The sequence below is a fragment of the Osmerus eperlanus genome, chromosome 2 (genome assembly GCF_963692335.1).
Source record: "Osmerus eperlanus chromosome 2, fOsmEpe2.1, whole genome shotgun sequence".
Taxonomy (NCBI): Eukaryota; Metazoa; Chordata; class Actinopteri; order Osmeriformes; family Osmeridae; genus Osmerus; species Osmerus eperlanus.
In genome coordinates this window covers 5,956,783-5,974,057 of record NC_085019.1, presented here as the reverse complement: position 1 = coordinate 5,974,057, position 17,275 = coordinate 5,956,783, and the positions used below count along the sequence as shown (strand labels likewise).

Here is a 17,275-nt window from a genome sequence, read left to right as displayed (position 1 = left end):
CCGTAAATGTGTCCACCCACAAAATGTGTCCGGGTTCTATTTCAAGTATCATTCTTTGATACTGCTTTGCTGCACGTACTGTTGACTTCTGCGTCTTCCGAGGGAACATACTTTCCATCTAACACATTGTTGGATAGAATTCTGAGCTGATCTTGCATTCCGTCCAGTGAAATTCGACCGTGTTGTAGGGAAGATATTACTTATATTGTATATTGTATTATGGCAGGTAGTACCAACAAGACAGTGCACGATATCTTTCAAACCATGGAGTACGGACCAACGAGTACCAGCGCTGCCACCGCACAGGTAGCTAACCAGCTTGATTTGTTTCTATAAAGTTGTGGTTTTCAGTACAACAGCTTGCTAGCAATCGGGCATTCATGCCTACAACGAATATACTCTAGCTAACAACTTAAAAGGTATGGCCATGTGAAGTACATTCATCAGTAATAATGTGAAACTCACAAGGCAAACATGTGACTTGACGAGACAGTGTCTTCTCTGGGTCATTGAACAGTTAGTGTCTGTCTTCAGTTGCTGGAGTACTTTTCTGAGTAAAGTTCAGACTTGAGCTAAACTGCAGATGTAGGGAGTAGTAAGAATGTGCAGCTAAATGTGTACTTTGTCCCCACTGTGTCAATAGATAATGTTCTACCCTCTACAAGCAATTATTTTATTGTTTCCTCTGGTTTGGAGGTGTATGGCCCCTTAGCCAATGGAATGTGAGCAAACTGTATCAGAGTAAGCCAAATGTGTATTAAGAGTTTAAACTAAAAAATAAATCTTAACTATGCATGCTGTTGGGTTTAGTACTAGTAAATAGGCTTACCTCATAATTATGAATTTCTATCAAACTGGCAAAAATGATCCTGCAGCACTGCAATAAAGACAATGCACAGCCCAATTGAGCAAAGTAGTTTTAGTTTTAGTAAGGCTGGAGTAGCTCCCTCCTGCCCCCTCAGTCTGAGGGGTCAGCCTGCCACCTCAGTCTGAGGGGTCAGCCTGCCACCTCAGTCTGAGGGGTCAGCCTGCCACCTCAGTCTGAGGGGTCAGCCTGCCACCTCAGTCTGAGGGGTCAGCCTGCCACCTCAGTCTGAGGGGTCAGCCTGCCACTGCTCTCCCTTCCCAGGAAGGCGCTCCGTCTGCGTGGGGTAGGAGCTACTCTGGAGGGCTCACCCTTTCCTGAGTGTAGCTGACAACAAGCTGTTGTCAAAGCTGCATTTGGTTATAACTACTTAGATTTTCTCTTTAGATATAAAATATTTAATCCTTATTATCCAACCATTTCATGTTATTAGATTTGGCAAATAAGCAGTAATACTGCTTGAGTGTATGTATTAATTAAACACTAGATGGCCTTATTGACCACTGAATGTAGTTAACTACATGAAGCACAATGAGTAGAACCGTTTTTTTTTTTTACTGAATAAAATATAAAATAACTAAATTAAAATATCTGACCCTGGCCTCGGTTTTCCCAGGCTTGGCTAGAACACCGCTCCCGTGCCCTCGACCTCTTCATCGATGGGAAGTTTTTCCATCCTGTAGACAGACAGACACGCAGTGTGGCTGGTTCCTCAGGTAGGCTAGCTAACAGAACTCCAGTTGCTTCACAAGAAACACAGTTGTCTGTTTCTACATTTTGTCACCATTAATGCAAGCTGTTTGTACATTCTCTGTCTCACCACCTCTCTTCCTCTCTCTCATTCCCCTCTCCCTGTCTCACTCTTCCCCCCAGGAGAGACTGTGTGCAGTACAGTGTGTGCAGTACAGGAAGATGTATCTCTGTCTGCATCCTCTGCTGCCAGTGGCTTCAAATACTGGAGCGGACTAACCTGCCACCAAAGGGCCAAGGTCTTGCTCAGGTAGGAACATATTGTGGCAGCACCAGAGAGAGGAGGCCCTCCCAGCACCAGGGACAGCGCCCCAAGCCGCCTCATGGTCAGGCTGTACGCGGTCCCTTAAAGCGGTTTCCCGCTTCTCGTTCTGCAAAGGTCCCGCATGACAGCAACTCAGTGCTAATCACTAATCAGTGGCCTGGTGCACACATGCTCAGCTGACAGGGCTCAGAGGAGGAACGAGGCAAGAGAAAGCGAGAGCCGGTTGCCGATGCAAGTATCGCTGGCCATTCACTTACGTGTGTGTGTGCGCGCGCGTGTGTTTGTCTTCCAGTTTGGTGAGTGGCCTACAGAGGCACGGACAGTGTCTGTCAGAGCTGAGTGATCTGTCTCAGTGTCCCAGTTCCCCCTCCACGCTGGTCAGACTGGCCCAGTACTATGCCAGCTGGGCCCAGCTTAGAGACACACTCATTCCTGACTGGACCCCCTGGGGTAAGTTTGTGTGTGTGTTTGTAAATGTAGACTAAAACATGTCAGGAGTCAATATAAATGTACTTTTCTTTCTGTGTTTCAGGTGTGGTGGCAGTGGTTGTCTCTGATGACTGTTCTCTCTACTCTCTTATGCTCAAAGTATTACCAGCTCTGGCCATGGGTATGCCACACACGCACATATAAATAAAAAATGTTTTATGATATTATCATCATGAGCAAGGTGTCACTTGTCAGAGCACATTCAGGATAAACACTTTTAAACTAGTCAGTTGTATTTCCAATGTCAAAAAGTTTTAGAAAGCAACATTTCTGTTTCATAGGCAACACCGTGGTGTTGATCCCTGGATTAAGAACTGCCCCTTCTGCTCTCCTGTTGGCCCAGCTATTTGTTGAGGCGGGACTTCCTGCTGGGGTGCTGAATGTGGTGACAGGAAGCAATGCGTCTCTGGGGACCAGTTTAGCCCAGGATCCGAACATCAGCTATGTTACCTACAGTGGCAACAAGCAGGTTAGGGTGGGGATATGGGGGTCGTTTTTATATACAATTTAATTTAACACAATTTTAAATATGTGTTTATATTAAATACATCTTTTCTCTCTCTGTTTTTCCATCTTTCTTTTTTTCTTTCTCTCGTTCTTTCAGGACGGAGAGATGCTGTGTAAAGCCACAGCCGGGATGGGTGTGCCAGTCTCTCTCTCTCTCTCCCTTGGTGCCACCTGTCCCTTCATCATCTTTGAGTCTGCGGACATCGATAGTGCTGTGGATGGAGTGATAGAGATAGCTTTTAAAAAGAAGAAAGATGTAAGTCGAGACTCCTCCATCGATTGAATTGTCACGGGTGTATGTTTTAACATTCTGACTGAATAATTGAATGCAACCCACCACCCCACAGTGCCAGTGGCTGCTGTGTGTTCAGGAGCCAGTGTGGGACAACGTGGTGGCTCGTCTGAAGCTGCGTTTAGGACGGATGAAGTGTGTCGCTCTCACCACTGAGGCAGAGAGAGGCCTGGTGGAGAATGCAGTACATGAGGCTCAACAGCAGGGGGCAACAGTAAGTCACTACTGTGTCGCAGACAGGAATACGCCACAGAAGAGTGTGCAATTACAAACCAATGGTTCTCTGAAACTTCCTGTGACCAAATGTATAGGATTATTTAACCTGAAACAGAGATCGCCAGACTGTCCTTTCTGTTGTTCCACAGTACAAAAGCAGCACGTGTCAAACTGAGATTGTTGATAGAGCAGTAGCATTGTAAAGCAGTGAGTTGTTGCTGTCCAAACAAAATGTACACACTTCCCACATTACTTGATATGTCTTGTTTTATAAAGGCTTGAAAAGACACACACACACACACACATTGCTTCAGTGAGTATGTAGCAGCCTTTAGCTTATGTGTTGAGCCTCAACACAACACCACCTGGGTGTACCTAACTCCACTCTCTCACCCCTGGCAGCTAATCCAGGCTTCCCCAGTGCCCCCCTCCGGTGCCCTCTACCCCCCTACGGTGCTGTGCGGGATTGCCCCCTCCTGTTCCTGCGTGGTGACTCCTCCCCCCGGACCCCTGCTACCCCTTCTCTCCTTCAGAAGCCACTCCGAGGGCGTAACCCTGGGTAACTAAACAGGCTCTATGTCTACTGATCAATGAGACATAGCTCATATAGGATTAGGACTTATTTATTATGGTTTTAGATGATTAATTATAGGCCGCTAGGAAACTATCAGAAGGAGCAGGGCCAAAGACTTCCAATGTACTTGTTATAAATGGTAATAAACTTGAACGTGACACATGCTCCTATTGTAGGTAGCAGCAGTTACGTTGAAGGTATTTTCCATAGAAGCGAGTGCTGATAAAATGTTGTGCTTCCTGGATGTGAATAGGGAACCACAGCCCTCACGGCCAGGCTGCCTCTCTCTGGACTGAAGACCTCACGCTGGCCCTGGAGGCTGCCAAGAGGTGCCTGTCTCTTTCCCTTCATCCACACTCTCCTATCTGCCGATGGTCCAAAGTCTGTGTTAACCCTGTGTCTCCCTCATGGCCAGCCTGTCTGTCGGGTGCGTGTGGGTGAACTCGCACTCCGTGGCGGACCCGTCACTGCCCGTCTCCGGACACAAGGACAGTGGCACCTGCACCGACGGAGGGAAGGAGGTACGGACGGCTCTCTCTGGCCACGTGCGCTGGATGGTCTGGTTTGTTCGATCCCAAGTGACACCGCGGATTTGAACTTTCTCCTCCCTGTTTTCCCCAGGGCCTGTTTCAGTTCTTGCGGCCTTCATCCTCCTCTTGTCCTCTGCCTCGTTCCTCCCCTGCCTCTGTCGATTACAGCAAGTTTGGGACAGAGGCCTCGGCAGCTGTCATTCCTGATGCCTCTGATCCTTCCAGGTGTGTACGTGCGTACAGGTGCGTGTGTGTGAGTACTACACACGCGTGCATGTCTGTATAACTGTCTAAATGGGCGTGTGCTGTCATTTTTCTCTCTCTGGCTCTCACTCTCTCCTATAGTGTTCCTTCCTCCCATCTCCAGTTGGTGGGGGGTAAGCAGTGCAAGGCTGTGTCTGGCGGTAGTATGTCAGTGCTGGCACCAGATGGCGCTGTGCTTGCCTACTGTCCCGATGGCGGGAGGAAGGACGTGCGCAACGCAGTGGAGGCAGCCATTAAAGTTCAACCTGGGTGAGCTCAGGCTAGAGCCTCAGTTTCTCTGTCAGACTGTGGTTGTACAGCAGTATACTTCCTTTAAGGGGCTCACACATTACAAGAAATTAGCTTTTCGCTCACCGTGAGGTAGGGAGCGAAGCATACTTGGTGTCACTGTGTCTGCCCGGCATAGCAACATACATAAAACATTGATGGTATAATAACATATAACATGATATGTTTTAACGTTGTGTTAAACAGTTTGGGGAGCTTTGAAGGGAACGCTTTGGGTATTCGTTTTTTCCTCCATTGCATGTGCCACTTCTGGCTATGTCACGTACAGCTGTCACCTCATTGGTTGCATTTTGAAAGGCCAGCGGCAACCAAGGTCAAAGTTCAAAAATTGTCATTTCGAGCTGTGCCCCCCACCAAGGGTAGTGGTTCCACAGTTAAGCGGCAACGGTCTCCCCATACAACATTTGTCACATGCTTTCCTGTTATGACTTTTTCCTTTCAGCTGGATGAAGAAAAGCCCTGCTGCACGTGCTCAGTCTCTCTACTCTCTAGCTGAGGGCCTAGAGCAGAGGAAGCGGGAAGTGACTGCATCCCTCCGCTCCCAAACTGGCCTCTCATTGGAGGAGGCAGAAAAGGAGGTGGAGCTCAGCATAGCCCGGCTCTGTGACTGGGCGGCTCGTTGTGACAAGGAAAGAGGAGGAGCTCTGGTGAGGCTTTAAAGTCGTAAATGAACCAATGCTGGAAATATGATGACAGAGGATTTAATGGTTAATCAGGGCACCACCATATGTTTTTTCAACTGACCACTATTGTAAGCTCAAACTATAATGTTTGCTAACACAACCTTCAAATGTAGTTTGATATTGTTAAGTAGGGTGCCACTTCAGAGTGGTCATTTGGTTTACGTTTATGATGATGTACACAACTCATTTGTCCACTCTACAGCATCATGAATATCTAGGAAGCTTCACCATCTTTCTCTTTCTGTCCCTAGCTCCTCCCCCAATCAGGATCCGCCCTTTCCTTCCCAGAGGCTCTAGGAGTGGTGGGCATTGTTCTTCCTGACTCAAGTCCCCTCCTCTCTCTTGTGTCTCTGCTGGGAGCGTCTGTCGCCATGGGAAATGCAGTTGTCATGGTGCCTAGTCAGAAATACCCTTTGCCTGCCCTTGAGTTCATTCAGGTGTGTTTATCAGTTGGAATTGAATTCAGGTGTGTGTGTGTGTGTGTGTGTGGGTGTGTGTGGGTGTGTCTGAGTGTAAACTTCCATATTTTACTCTCTCATCTCTTTTAGGTTCTTCATTCCTCTGACCTTCCAGGAGGCTTAGTCAACATCATAACAGGAAGTAGAGATCAGCTGACTCAGGCTTTAGCCAACCACAGTGTGATTAAATCTGTATGGTACTGGGGCAGTCACAAGGTATTATACATCTTTTCAGATGTACACATACAAAAGATTACACACACCTTTACCCAGTGAACTGCAAGTAGAAATTTGTCCTCTGTCTGTCTCTCTCTCAAAAACCCAGGGTTGTCAGTATCTGCAGTACACCTGCTCCAGCCCCCTAAAGACCCTGTGGCTGCACAGCCAGGAGAGGGAGAAGTGGACTTCCCCTCATCCCTCGCTCCTGGAGGAGATGTGGAGGCAGGCTGTCCAGTGGAAGAGTGTTTGGATCCCTACTGCATAGCAAAAGTAAATGACAGTGAAAAAGATGTAGCTACCTTGAATCCCGCTCAGGTTCTAACAAAAAATTTGGAATTTGTTTGTCTTTTGTTTTCACACAAAGGCACATTGGGATAAAGGTGTTGATTAGGGATTCAGGGACGCAGAGAGAGATTATGCATGGAAGTCAGAGAGGAAGAAATTGTTTAATATGGTGAGTTTAAGGAAAATAATAGGTTAGGTTTTAAACTAAAAATAGAAGGATGAAATATATAAAGATGTATGTGGAAGTAAACACTCTTAGCAGAGAAACTCACACAGATCATATGTTTTAGGTCGATATTTTTTTTTTTCTTTGTGGACGTTGCATTTGACCTATAATCTTTAAAAAGATTGATCTGTAGTCAGCCATTTCCTCATATCACAAAGGACTGTAGACAGACATTCGGGGCTAAATACAAGCTACATTGAGATATTTGTTAAAAGTGTGGATCAATCACTACCTCATAACGGAGTCCTTACCATTTGACCATTGGGTTAGTCACCATTATTCATTGATAATAGGGTATTCCATCCAGTTGTAACATTGTTTACTCATACGACATTATGCAATTCTGTAGTGTTAACATTCCAGTAATGGAACTTTGAAGTGAGTACACTGTACTGTATAAGAATGAGAAAATAACAATGTAGCGATAATCTTGAAAATATCTAATAAACAGACGACAATGTCTATGCCAATATTGATGACCTGGCTGGTGTGAGATATAGTTTTTACACGTGCGTTCACTGGCGATGTGTGTAAAAAAAGCCTTAAAGCTTCATTTCCAGCAGGCTTCAGCCATAATATGAACCTAGAAGCTTAAAAACAGGCAACAATTGGATCTCGAGTTTATCGAAACCCTGTGGACCTTAAACTTATTTGGAATTATGTGACTAAAGTGTTCGAATGTTATAATAAAACTTTTGAAATTGTGATTAAAATCACTTTTAGTATGATGCTGTTTCAAAGTTGTGTGCTTAAAGAGATTCAAAATATTACCATGTGTAGGCTACTCACTAGTAATCTCCAACAGTGCCAACACTATCTGATCTGAGTATGGTTCTTAGGAAAGCATTCAACTCTTCTACTAGAAGCTCTATCGAAAATAATTTTACTTTAAGAAATATTTTCTAGATATTTAACAAAGGAACAGCCAGTGACAGCTTGTTACAGTATATGGCTCTAAATAAACTGTCAATAGCTTTAAATACAATATTTATGTAATTGTCAATGGCTGGTAACTGATACGATTACGAGTGGAATTACTTGTATTAAAAAACACTGTACACTCCTGTGGTTAATTATACCCGGTTCCTTTTTCCAAGAACTGGTCCCAGCCTGTCACAACAAGTCTGTTTCCGTGGTCACAAACTCCCACCTTTTTCTTTTACACATCAGCCTTGGAACTCTGGGAATGCTGAGTCACCATTACACAGCAGAAATGTGGCTATCCTTGGGTTTAACACAGTAGAGTACAAATAAGAGGTTATGACGGTGCAAAAAACAAACTGGGAGAGAACAGCCTTCAGTTTCCTGTTAGTCTTAGCTAAAATAACATCTGAAATTGCCAGACGTCATGTGTGACACACGAATTTGTGCGGAAATATTCTCAGCCACACGAACTTGAATCACCTGTTGCGACATGACTCCGATGACTTAAGTATTAGGGTTGAGTATAGGTAACATTTTCTGAATGCTGCAACAGGTGAATTTACTTTTAAAGCATACTACGAGCCTTGAGAGAAAAGAGTATCACTGTAGTGTACAGCATAGCATTCAACAAACAAATAATGACAGATAGGCCTATAAAAAAAACAACATACAGGTCCCGTTCCGCATTATTGTTTATAAATCTAAAGTTAGAAAAAGAGCAAGGCGAAGGTTGGTTAGACTGTGATGTAGTTTCTGTTTTATATGTAGACTACGAACAATCGGTACTTGGTTTGCACAACTGGCTATCAGATTTAACTCTTAGCAATAGTTGGGGTATATATTCATTGAGCAATATATTGCTCAATACATCACCCTAAAAGTGTTCTGTCAGCAGGTTTTGTGAAGCTGTGAGAATAATTACTTTAGGATTGCCCAGGCCAAAAGTCAACTTCATCTAGAACTTGACTCTTGTTTATTTTTTCTTTAGGAAATACGCCTATTGCACACAGATATTTTGAGCAGTGTTAGTTAATTTGGTAAATGTTTGATTAAGTTATTCAGTTACTTGCTTCGGCTACAGGTGCTCATGTCATATAATCTAGACTTGTCTGTATATTGTTCAGTGTAAAGGTAGATCCTGTTTGCTTATGCAAGGAATAGATTAAAAAGTTTGAATTAGGCTACATTAGTTTCTACAACAGCATCTGCCTTTGTGCTCATCTATTTTAAGATAACGAACAATGAACTTGTAGGTGACTATTTTTCCAGGTCACGAGTTAAGCGATGTCACTCATCGACCCCGCCTATTTTCTGATGCCTAAACTTAATTTGATTGGCTAGGTGTGTGCGACGACTTTACTGACGCTTTGTTTTCGAAATGGATAAGTACAGACAATTACTTCCTTCGATCACTGCCTTGAATGTTCTTGCTTCAACAGTGATTGAACGGAACTGAGCGACATCTCACACAATTCCACATTTACTTCAACACTAGCCTACTAGCAGAATCGTTTTAATAATTTTTTTTGCGCACGTTTTGCGAAGTAAACAACTAAATCAACCGAAATGGAATCTCAGGTCCGCCAGAACTACCACCGGGAATGCGAAGCTGCCATCAATCGCATGGTCAACCTGGAGCTTTTTGCTTCCTACACTTACACTTCAATGGTAAGAAAGTTGCGTTCCATTGGTGCTGATTCTGAGAAAGTAATGCATCTTCATTGGCAACCTGCCGTCCATAATGGAATTCATGTTTTGGCTTGGTCAATAGGCTGCTAAGAAACTAAAACGAAATTATTGAATGCAATTTGTCATGTTTAATCGTTTTCATCAACAATATTGTTTTTTATTTTCTGTCAGGCTTTTTACTTCTCCCGTGACGACGTGGCTCTCTCAGGATTCGCCAAGTTCTTCAAGGAGAACAGCGAAGAGGAGCGCGAGCATGGCAACAAGCTCATGTCTTTCCAGAATCAGAGAGGGGGACGCATCTTCCTGCAGGACATCAAGGTACATAACCAGTCTTTGCTGCTCTGAATATTTGCAGTTATAGGGGTAAAAGTTCCATAATGATGGCTTGGAGAGATTGTCTGCAGTTCAATCATGCATGTTTAGCAGATCTTCAGCTTTCAATGCGCACAAAGTACTCAATGAATTAACAATGACTGTACCATCCCTGTGTTTCTTTGTGACTCATGTAGAAACCAGAGAGAGATGAGTGGGGCAGCGGGATGGAAGCCATGCAGTGTGCCCTGCAGCTGGAGAAGAACGTCAACCAGGCCCTTCTCGACCTCCACAAGGTGGCTTCTGATAAGGGAGACCCACATGTAAGTACCTGCTTTCAAACTACTTTAAATGTTCACAGAAGTGCCTGAATGTGTGGTGTTTATAGCTGTCCCCTGTCTAATCCCTGTTCTCTGGGTGTTTCCTTCTAGCTGTGTGACTTCCTGGAGACCCACTACCTGAATGAGCAGGTGGAGGCCATCAAGAAGCTGGGAGACCACATCACCAACCTCACCAAGATGGACGCCCACAACAACAAGATGGCCGAGTACCTGTTCGACAAGCACACCCTGGGCTAAACGACAACTACCTCCGCTCCTTCCACCTTCTTAGCTGTGAATGGAGAACACCATCTGATATGCTTTGACAGTGCAACATTAACTTTCCTAAATATTTCCGATGCCTCTATTTGATGTGAAGTCTTTAAGATGTGAAGTTACTGTCTTGCATACTGTCTGACTGAATAAACATTTTGAGCCAAAGCAAATTTGCAGTCATCCTTTATCTTGCTTGCATTTCAGAAACATTATTTCTGGAGGTCCAATGTAGGCCTAATATTTAACAAGCATGCTGCAAAAACCTCACGGTGCCATAAATTCAATTAGTTTCCTTCCATTCAGTTCTGTAGTTTAACATCACAAATCTTTTAGTCAAATCTAGACGAGATATACAGTACACTATATAGACAAATGTTTTGCAACATCTACACATTACACCTACAGGAGCTTTTATGACATCCCATTCTAAATCCATAGGCAATATGGAATATTTAAAATATTTAGACATACTCTAGAATGTCTGTTTAGAAAATAATTACCCACACCTTTAGTGGATGATTGCCAGTTGGTAAATATGTATAATCTAAAAGTGAACATGCAGGAACAGCCTCAGATGCCTTATAATTTGAATAGGATCCAGACAATGTAATATGTTTATTAATACTGTCTGAAATATTATACTCCAGCCATGGAATGGTGATTAATGGCAAATTACAGGTCTAGCGTTGATCTAATGTTGAAGGCTGAGTGCTGAGCCTTCTGCTGTATTTGCTGTACACCCATGACTGTGTGTCAACATCAGAAAACATGTTTTCCGACGACACAGTAGTTGTGGGGTTGATCTCCGACAGCAACGAAGAAGCCTACAGGATAGAGGTCTTTCACCTGGAGAGCTGGTGTCGGGAGAATACCCTCCTGCTGAACGTCGGAAAAACTAAAGAACTGGTTGTGGACTTCAGGAGCAAACAGCAGAGCGATATTCGCCCACTCTGGATCCACGGGTCTGAGGTGGAGAGAGTGGACAGTTTTAAATACCTTAGTGTGACCATCACACAGAACCTGTCCTGGTCACTTCACATCCACAGAACTGTGAAGAAGGCCAGACAGCGTCTCTTCCACCTCAGACGCTTAAGAGACTTTAAGATCCCCCTCAAGGTGCTCAGGAACTTTTACACCTGCACCATTGAGAGTATCTTGAGTGGGAGTATCACTACCTGGATGGGCAGCTGCACCAAGCTGGACTTCTCAGCCCCGAAAAGGGTGGTACGTTCAGCCGAGCGGGCCATCAGAACAACCCTCTCTGACCTGCAGGACATCTTATATATAACAAACGATGCAGGTCGAGGGCTGAGAAGATCCTCAGACAGCCCAACCACCCTGGAAACTCACTCTTCTCCCTGCTGCCATCAGGCCAGAGGTTCAACACAGAGAGGATGAGGAGGAGTTTCTTCCTTCATGCCATTCGTCTGCTCAACTCAAAGCGTTGAAATACTGCTGTGTGCTATTTAATTGTATTTTTTGTAATTTATCTATTTTTATCCAGTCTCTTTTTAGTCTTCTTTTATTTTATTTAAGTGGTTGCAGGTACAACAACGCATTTCACTTCATAAAGTACCATTTGTGACAAATAAAAATCTTGAATCTCTTGAATCTCTCTATTTACTTTCTTTTGTAAGTACTTAAAATTAATAGTTTTTTAAGTACTTATATTTGGAATTGACTTAAGAATTAGATTAAGAATGGAAGAATTAAGAAGTGCTTTTAGTCTTGAAAAGATGTAAAAGCAACCATTTTCAATTTATGGTCGACTGGCTGGCGTTATATTGTCTTAATGTGGGTTTCTTAGAGCACATCTCATATTTCATTGTGAGAAACACAAATGTGTGTTTACCTACAACAGCAATCCTAGCAATGATCGGCCTTATCTGAAGATACATATCAAGAGAAAATGTTCCAGATTCTAAAATACCCAGCCTGTGTGATGAAGTGCACAGAATAATTCAACATAAGGCAGCATTTTCCAGGCAACACGGGTATGCCCCAGGGAGTGAAGCGTCCACATATGAAGCATGGAAGAGAAAGGCATTGGAAATCTAAGAATACTGAGTCACTGACAGTGACGCAGCAGAAATGTTTGGCTGACTCAGCACAAGGGAGTGCGGTTATATTACATGTGACTCCGCATAAAACACAGTGGGGAAGTAGCCTTAATTGCAGTCATTTCTTAGATTCTCAACTGATAGAAAAACACGAAGCTACACACAACTTTGTGCTCACAAATCACATGATAAATCACAACTTTAACAACTTAACCTGGTTAAACATTAAACCTTATAGACCATAAACTCTTTCAAAACTGCAATTGGTTTGGCTGAGTCATCTGTATCAAGGTCATATGCCACAGTAGCATTAAGTTAAAGCATGGGACAAACCTTTGAGTACAGATTAAGAATACACATGTCCGTTCCTGTTCGACCGCATAAATCGGACATTTTAGTATTTAGCTGGTAAACAGAACAATATGAAAGTTAGACTGTTGCATATATACATTCCTATTAACCTCCAACATGTTAGGAAAAAGTAAAATAGTAGTGGTGTTCATTTAGAAAAACTGTGCATTACCCTAAAAGTAGCTTTTAGGGTAATGTCAGCAGATATGGGAATTTAGGAATGGGAATATAGGAAGGATGGCTGCTTTACAGCTTTGTCATTGAATGACTACTCAATCCAGAATATGAATAATAATACTTTTGCTTTCCTTGTTGGCTAAGAATCTCAAATGCATTTATACTGGAATAGTCCGCAGTTGCACACGTTTATTCTCCAAGTCATTAAAATCATGTTAACCTTTTCCCCGGTCATGTGTAAAATGACGTAATTCAAAACCCCGCCTTTTATCCGATGAACGCTTGATTTGATTGGCTATGCTGTTTGCAACGATTTTACTGACGCTTTCTTTCAGGAATACATAAATACAGACTTCATTTTCTCTACTTCACACAGCGCTGAGAAGACATCGAAGGTTCTTGCTTCAACAGTGATTGAACGGAACTTCATCTTCCAAGCCAAAATATCTGAACATTCCGGAACTCGTATTTCTACCTTTACTTCAACACTACTAGCAAAATAGTTTGAATCTATTTTTTTATTGTACGTTTTTGATAAGAAAACAAAACCAGTCAAAATGGAGTCTCAGATCCGCCAGAACTACCACCGCGATTGCGAAGCTGCTATCAATCGTATGATCAACATGGAGCTTTTTGCGTCTTATACCTACACTTCAATGGTAAAGAAAAGCCTATTTCGGACTATTTTGTTCCACGCTATACCGATGGGGACAAGTCAATCTCACAACAAAATATTTAATTTATCTTTCTTGGCTATGTAGGCTAACTAACAGACGGGTGTTTGTATACAAGTGGCATTCGAAGAAAGATTATGTTCGCAGAAACATTATTTATCTTCAGTGGAATGCTGTGTCGTGCTTAGTGGGAGCGTTGTCAAACGTTAACTTGCCATACTGGATGAGTCATGTTTAACCGCTGTTGACAACAATATTGTGTTTTTTCTCTACTGTAGGCCTTTTACTTCTCCCGTGACGATGTGGCTCTCCAAGGATTCTCAAAGTTCTTCAAGGAGAACAGCGATGAGGAGCGCGAGCATGGCGACAAGCTCATGTCTTTCCAGAATCAGAGAGGGGGACGCATCTTCCTGCAGGACATCAAGGTAGTGTAACCATTATTGTTTTAAGGATCAAAATACGTGTGTGAAGAAACAAGGTCCTAGACTTTTGATTTCATGTAATAAAAAATCAAGTATACTAAGTGCTGACCCTGTTTATTTGTAGAAACCAGAGAGAGATGAGTGGGGCAGCGGGCTGGAGGCCATGCAGTGTGCCCTGCAGCTGGAGAAGAACGTCAACCAGGCCCTTCTCGACCTCCACAAGGTGGCATCTGATAAAGGAGACCCACATGTAAGTTCCACTATACCTGGTCTTAAACTGCTTTCTATTGTCACAGAAGTGCCTGAATGTGTGGTGTTTGTTCCTGTCCCCTGTCTAATCCCTGTTCTCTGGGTGTTTCCTTCTAGCTGTGTGACTTCCTGGAGACCCACTACCTGAATGAGCAGGTGGAGGCCATCAAGAAGCTGGGAGACCACATCACCAACCTCACCAAGATGGACGCCCAAAACAACAAGATGGCCGAGTACCTGTTCGACAAGCACACCCTGGGGAGCCAGAGCTAATCTCTCTAGCTCACAGACATCAGCTTCATCCTATTTTGGTAATGAATAGAGAAGTGTATCTGTGCATCTTTGGCAGTACAATGTTCACCCTCATTTCTGCCCACTCAAGTGTTTTTCACTGCCATGCATGTTGTATCAAGCTTGTTTTGCTTTAATTCCTCTGATGCAAGTGACTGATTAAACATTTTGAGCTGGATCAGTTTCAGTGCTTTATTTAGCGTTTCAGAATTATTGGGCTACTACATTTAGTCATTATACTAATAAATGATTGGTTTCGAACAGAAATGCAAACAAATCGTTTCGAACAGAAGCAGGAGATTTACAAACCCCATGTTGAAGAATATTTCCGGAGGAATAATTTTATAACATACATATGCACAACCACCCTCAACTTCACCCTTTGAACAGTTGTCCTCTGTCTCTGTAAAGAATCCAGATGTGTCAGTAGGCAGTACACCTGCTCCAGCTCCTTAAAGACTGGCTGCACAGCCAGGAGAGGGAGAACACAAAGCACATATGGGAGGACAAGCTTGGTTCATAAGTTAGGTTATGTCTGAGCAAGATTTTTTTTTTTTAAGTCTATTAAGACGAAGACGTTCCAACTAGTCCTAGCTGTTTGACATATAAGGAAATAGGAAAAAAAAAATACATGATCACGGCAACGTTCTGATAATGTGCACTTAGCACCACTTTCAACCCATTCATTCCACACCACTTGTGAAGGCTAGTATAGGCCAGGTGCTGATAATCGAGGATCAGAAGTGCAATGTGTCTGTGCAAACAGTATTTTGATAGTATGAGCCAACATTTGTTGCGTTGTTTTAATTTGGGTGAACCCTAACCCTAATACAAGGTTAAATGCCAGACCAAGTTCTTTGTAGTTTATTGATAACAAATGATGCAATCAAACAATGAATACAACACACCAAGGTGTCTCAGTCTAGATCGGCGATACCAGTCAATGTTACCAGTCTCGTTTCACAGAGTAGAGAATAGTCTTGACAGAAATCATAGTGTTCTGCCCAGTCCAATTCTGCCTGACCTGTCCAAAGTACACAGGTCTTGTACCCCCTTGAGAGGGAGGTGTTTGTTAGGTCATTGGTCAGAAGACAGTGGGGAGGGGAAGTGTTCATCCTATTAGGTCTCAAGAGGAGGGGGGTGCGGGGGTGGCAGAGGTCTGATGATGTCCAGGGGGAGGGAAAGGGCAGAGGATCCGGGGAGGGGGGAGGGCAGGGCATCCAAAGGGGGGGCAGACCAGGCCATTCAAGGTGGGCGGACTAGACCCAAAGGTCTGATGATGTCCAGATGCAAAGGGATACATTCTCCATGGTCGAATGAATCTTGTTCTCATCTCCTGGTGTTGACTCTCACTCTCGAGTTGTGAGGCTCATTGTATTCTCTCCTTGTCCCATAGTGTGGCCATCCCGCCTCCGCCATCCGGTACCTCTCACCAGCCTTGATGTCAAAGAGCTCTCTGGAGCAAATCATATCATCCCGTACACCCCTCCCTGCCAGTAGGCTGACTTTATTGCATTCTTCTCCTCACTAAAAGATACATTTTCCTGAGCAAGGAATATTTCTCAGTTTCACAGACACAGTCACATCTTGGTGCATAATCATACAATTGGAATATGAGTTCATCATTATTATATCTGGATCATTGATTATATTTGGAATACATTTTCAGGATTGTCATTACACATTTTGTATGTCTGAGGTAGGCTATTGATTATCTTTTTATTCAACGGAGCCTAATCCAATTAGGTAAAGTAGCCTACCTACCAAGGCAGACAAATACGAGAATAATACTCAGCGTAGGTGTGTAGCCTAAAAACAAAACAAAAACATGTTTCGGCAACATGGGGATCCAATAAGGAAATAGCTCTGAAATGGTAGGCTATTGGACTTCGAGATGCTGAGTCACTGACCATGACACAGCAAAGAAATGTGGATTTGCTCGAGTCGGCACATTAGCCTAGGTCGTGTTACAGGTGACAGTGAGGAAACACCCTTAATTGCAGCATCAATTCCTAGAATTTCAACTAGGCTATAACAAAACGGAAAAAGTAATGTCATGGTACCACACACAGAGAGAAGATGCACTAATGTCCACAAACCACTAAAACTGACATTAGCATGGACTTCTTCACACATTTGGTGAAGTTTCACAGTTTAAATCAACAATCTAATTTATAACAACTGAACAGGTCTCTGAGTTAAACATATAGGCCCAACAATAAAATAGGCTATATGATGTAATTTCATGCAATCATAGTGCAGGGTTGGGTTATCGTGGAGATAGGTGAAAACCATTAGGCCTAGTCGTCACTGATGCTCATGTTAGTTGTGGTAGCCTATTGATTGAGTTATATATATATATTAACCTAAATAATTTATTGTGTTGTTTGGGCTCCATGTGACGTTGGACTGCCATCTACTGGTTGTTTCATACAGCCATGCTTTTGGCCACTGTTTCTCAACTGGTGGGACACATAGGGGTGTGAAGAGGGTCGCGGACATGTGCTTCGGCTCCGTCAAAAAATCTAACTTATTTTTGAAGGTTTATTAAAAGTAATAGTAAAAGTGGTAGATATTCTTCAATGAAAGTTCTGTGTCAGGCTTACTATTTTTGTTGTC

General features: G+C 43.2%; 3 protein-coding genes across 3 annotated transcripts; all 3 read left to right on the top strand.

Moving 5' to 3' along the window:
- The first annotated feature begins 21 nt into the window (after positions 1–21).
- aldh16a1 (aldehyde dehydrogenase 16 family, member A1) lies at positions 22–7,385 on the top strand. Its single transcript, XM_062448735.1, has 17 exons — positions 22–306; positions 1,482–1,581; positions 1,739–1,865; positions 2,173–2,330; positions 2,413–2,490; positions 2,651–2,838; positions 2,974–3,132; positions 3,224–3,382; positions 3,787–3,943; positions 4,212–4,287; positions 4,374–4,479; positions 4,580–4,713; positions 4,834–5,001; positions 5,483–5,687; positions 5,975–6,160; positions 6,272–6,397; positions 6,507–7,385. The coding sequence occupies exons 1-17, from the start codon at positions 220–222 to the stop codon at positions 6,663–6,665; spliced, it is 2,373 nt and encodes a 790-aa protein (XP_062304719.1). The 5' UTR covers positions 22–219; the 3' UTR covers positions 6,666–7,385.
- A 1,818-nt stretch (positions 7,386–9,203) lies between these two features.
- On the top strand, positions 9,204–10,602 carry LOC134009046 (ferritin, middle subunit-like). Its single transcript, XM_062448721.1, has 4 exons — positions 9,204–9,503; positions 9,696–9,842; positions 10,034–10,159; positions 10,268–10,602. Exons 1-4 carry the CDS (start codon positions 9,402–9,404, stop codon positions 10,412–10,414), a joined length of 522 nt encoding a protein of 173 aa, XP_062304705.1. The 5' UTR covers positions 9,204–9,401; the 3' UTR covers positions 10,415–10,602.
- A 2,763-nt stretch (positions 10,603–13,365) lies between these two features.
- On the top strand, positions 13,366–14,834 carry LOC134009039 (ferritin, middle subunit). The gene is made up of 4 exons (XM_062448708.1): positions 13,366–13,679; positions 13,973–14,119; positions 14,241–14,366; positions 14,483–14,834. The coding sequence occupies exons 1-4, from the start codon at positions 13,578–13,580 to the stop codon at positions 14,636–14,638; spliced, it is 531 nt and encodes a 176-aa protein (XP_062304692.1). The 5' UTR covers positions 13,366–13,577; the 3' UTR covers positions 14,639–14,834.
- The last annotated feature ends 2,441 nt before the right edge of the window (positions 14,835–17,275 follow it).

What these genes read in the sequence shown, in the direction of transcription:
- aldh16a1 (XM_062448735.1), top strand. Translation starts at nt 220, where the DNA reads ATGGCAGGTAGTACCAACAAGACAGTGCACGATATCTTTCAAACCATG. An exon ending in CCAGCGCTGCCACCGCACAG is followed by an intron (nt 307 to 1,481) that starts GTAGCTAACCAG and finishes CGGTTTTCCCAG; the next exon opens with GCTTGGCTAGAACACCGCTC. An exon ending in CTCCGAGGGCGTAACCCTGG is followed by an intron (nt 3,944 to 4,211) that starts GTAACTAAACAG and finishes GGATGTGAATAG; the next exon opens with GGAACCACAGCCCTCACGGC.
- LOC134009046 (XM_062448721.1), top strand. Translation starts at nt 9,402, where the DNA reads ATGGAATCTCAGGTCCGCCAGAACTACCACCGGGAATGCGAAGCTGCC. An exon ending in TCTTCCTGCAGGACATCAAG is followed by an intron (nt 9,843 to 10,033) that starts GTACATAACCAG and finishes TGACTCATGTAG; the next exon opens with AAACCAGAGAGAGATGAGTG. An exon ending in CTGATAAGGGAGACCCACAT is followed by an intron (nt 10,160 to 10,267) that starts GTAAGTACCTGC and finishes GTTTCCTTCTAG; the next exon opens with CTGTGTGACTTCCTGGAGAC.
- LOC134009039 (XM_062448708.1), top strand. Translation starts at nt 13,578, where the DNA reads ATGGAGTCTCAGATCCGCCAGAACTACCACCGCGATTGCGAAGCTGCT. An exon ending in TCTTCCTGCAGGACATCAAG is followed by an intron (nt 14,120 to 14,240) that starts GTAGTGTAACCA and finishes GTTTATTTGTAG; the next exon opens with AAACCAGAGAGAGATGAGTG. An exon ending in CTGATAAAGGAGACCCACAT is followed by an intron (nt 14,367 to 14,482) that starts GTAAGTTCCACT and finishes GTTTCCTTCTAG; the next exon opens with CTGTGTGACTTCCTGGAGAC.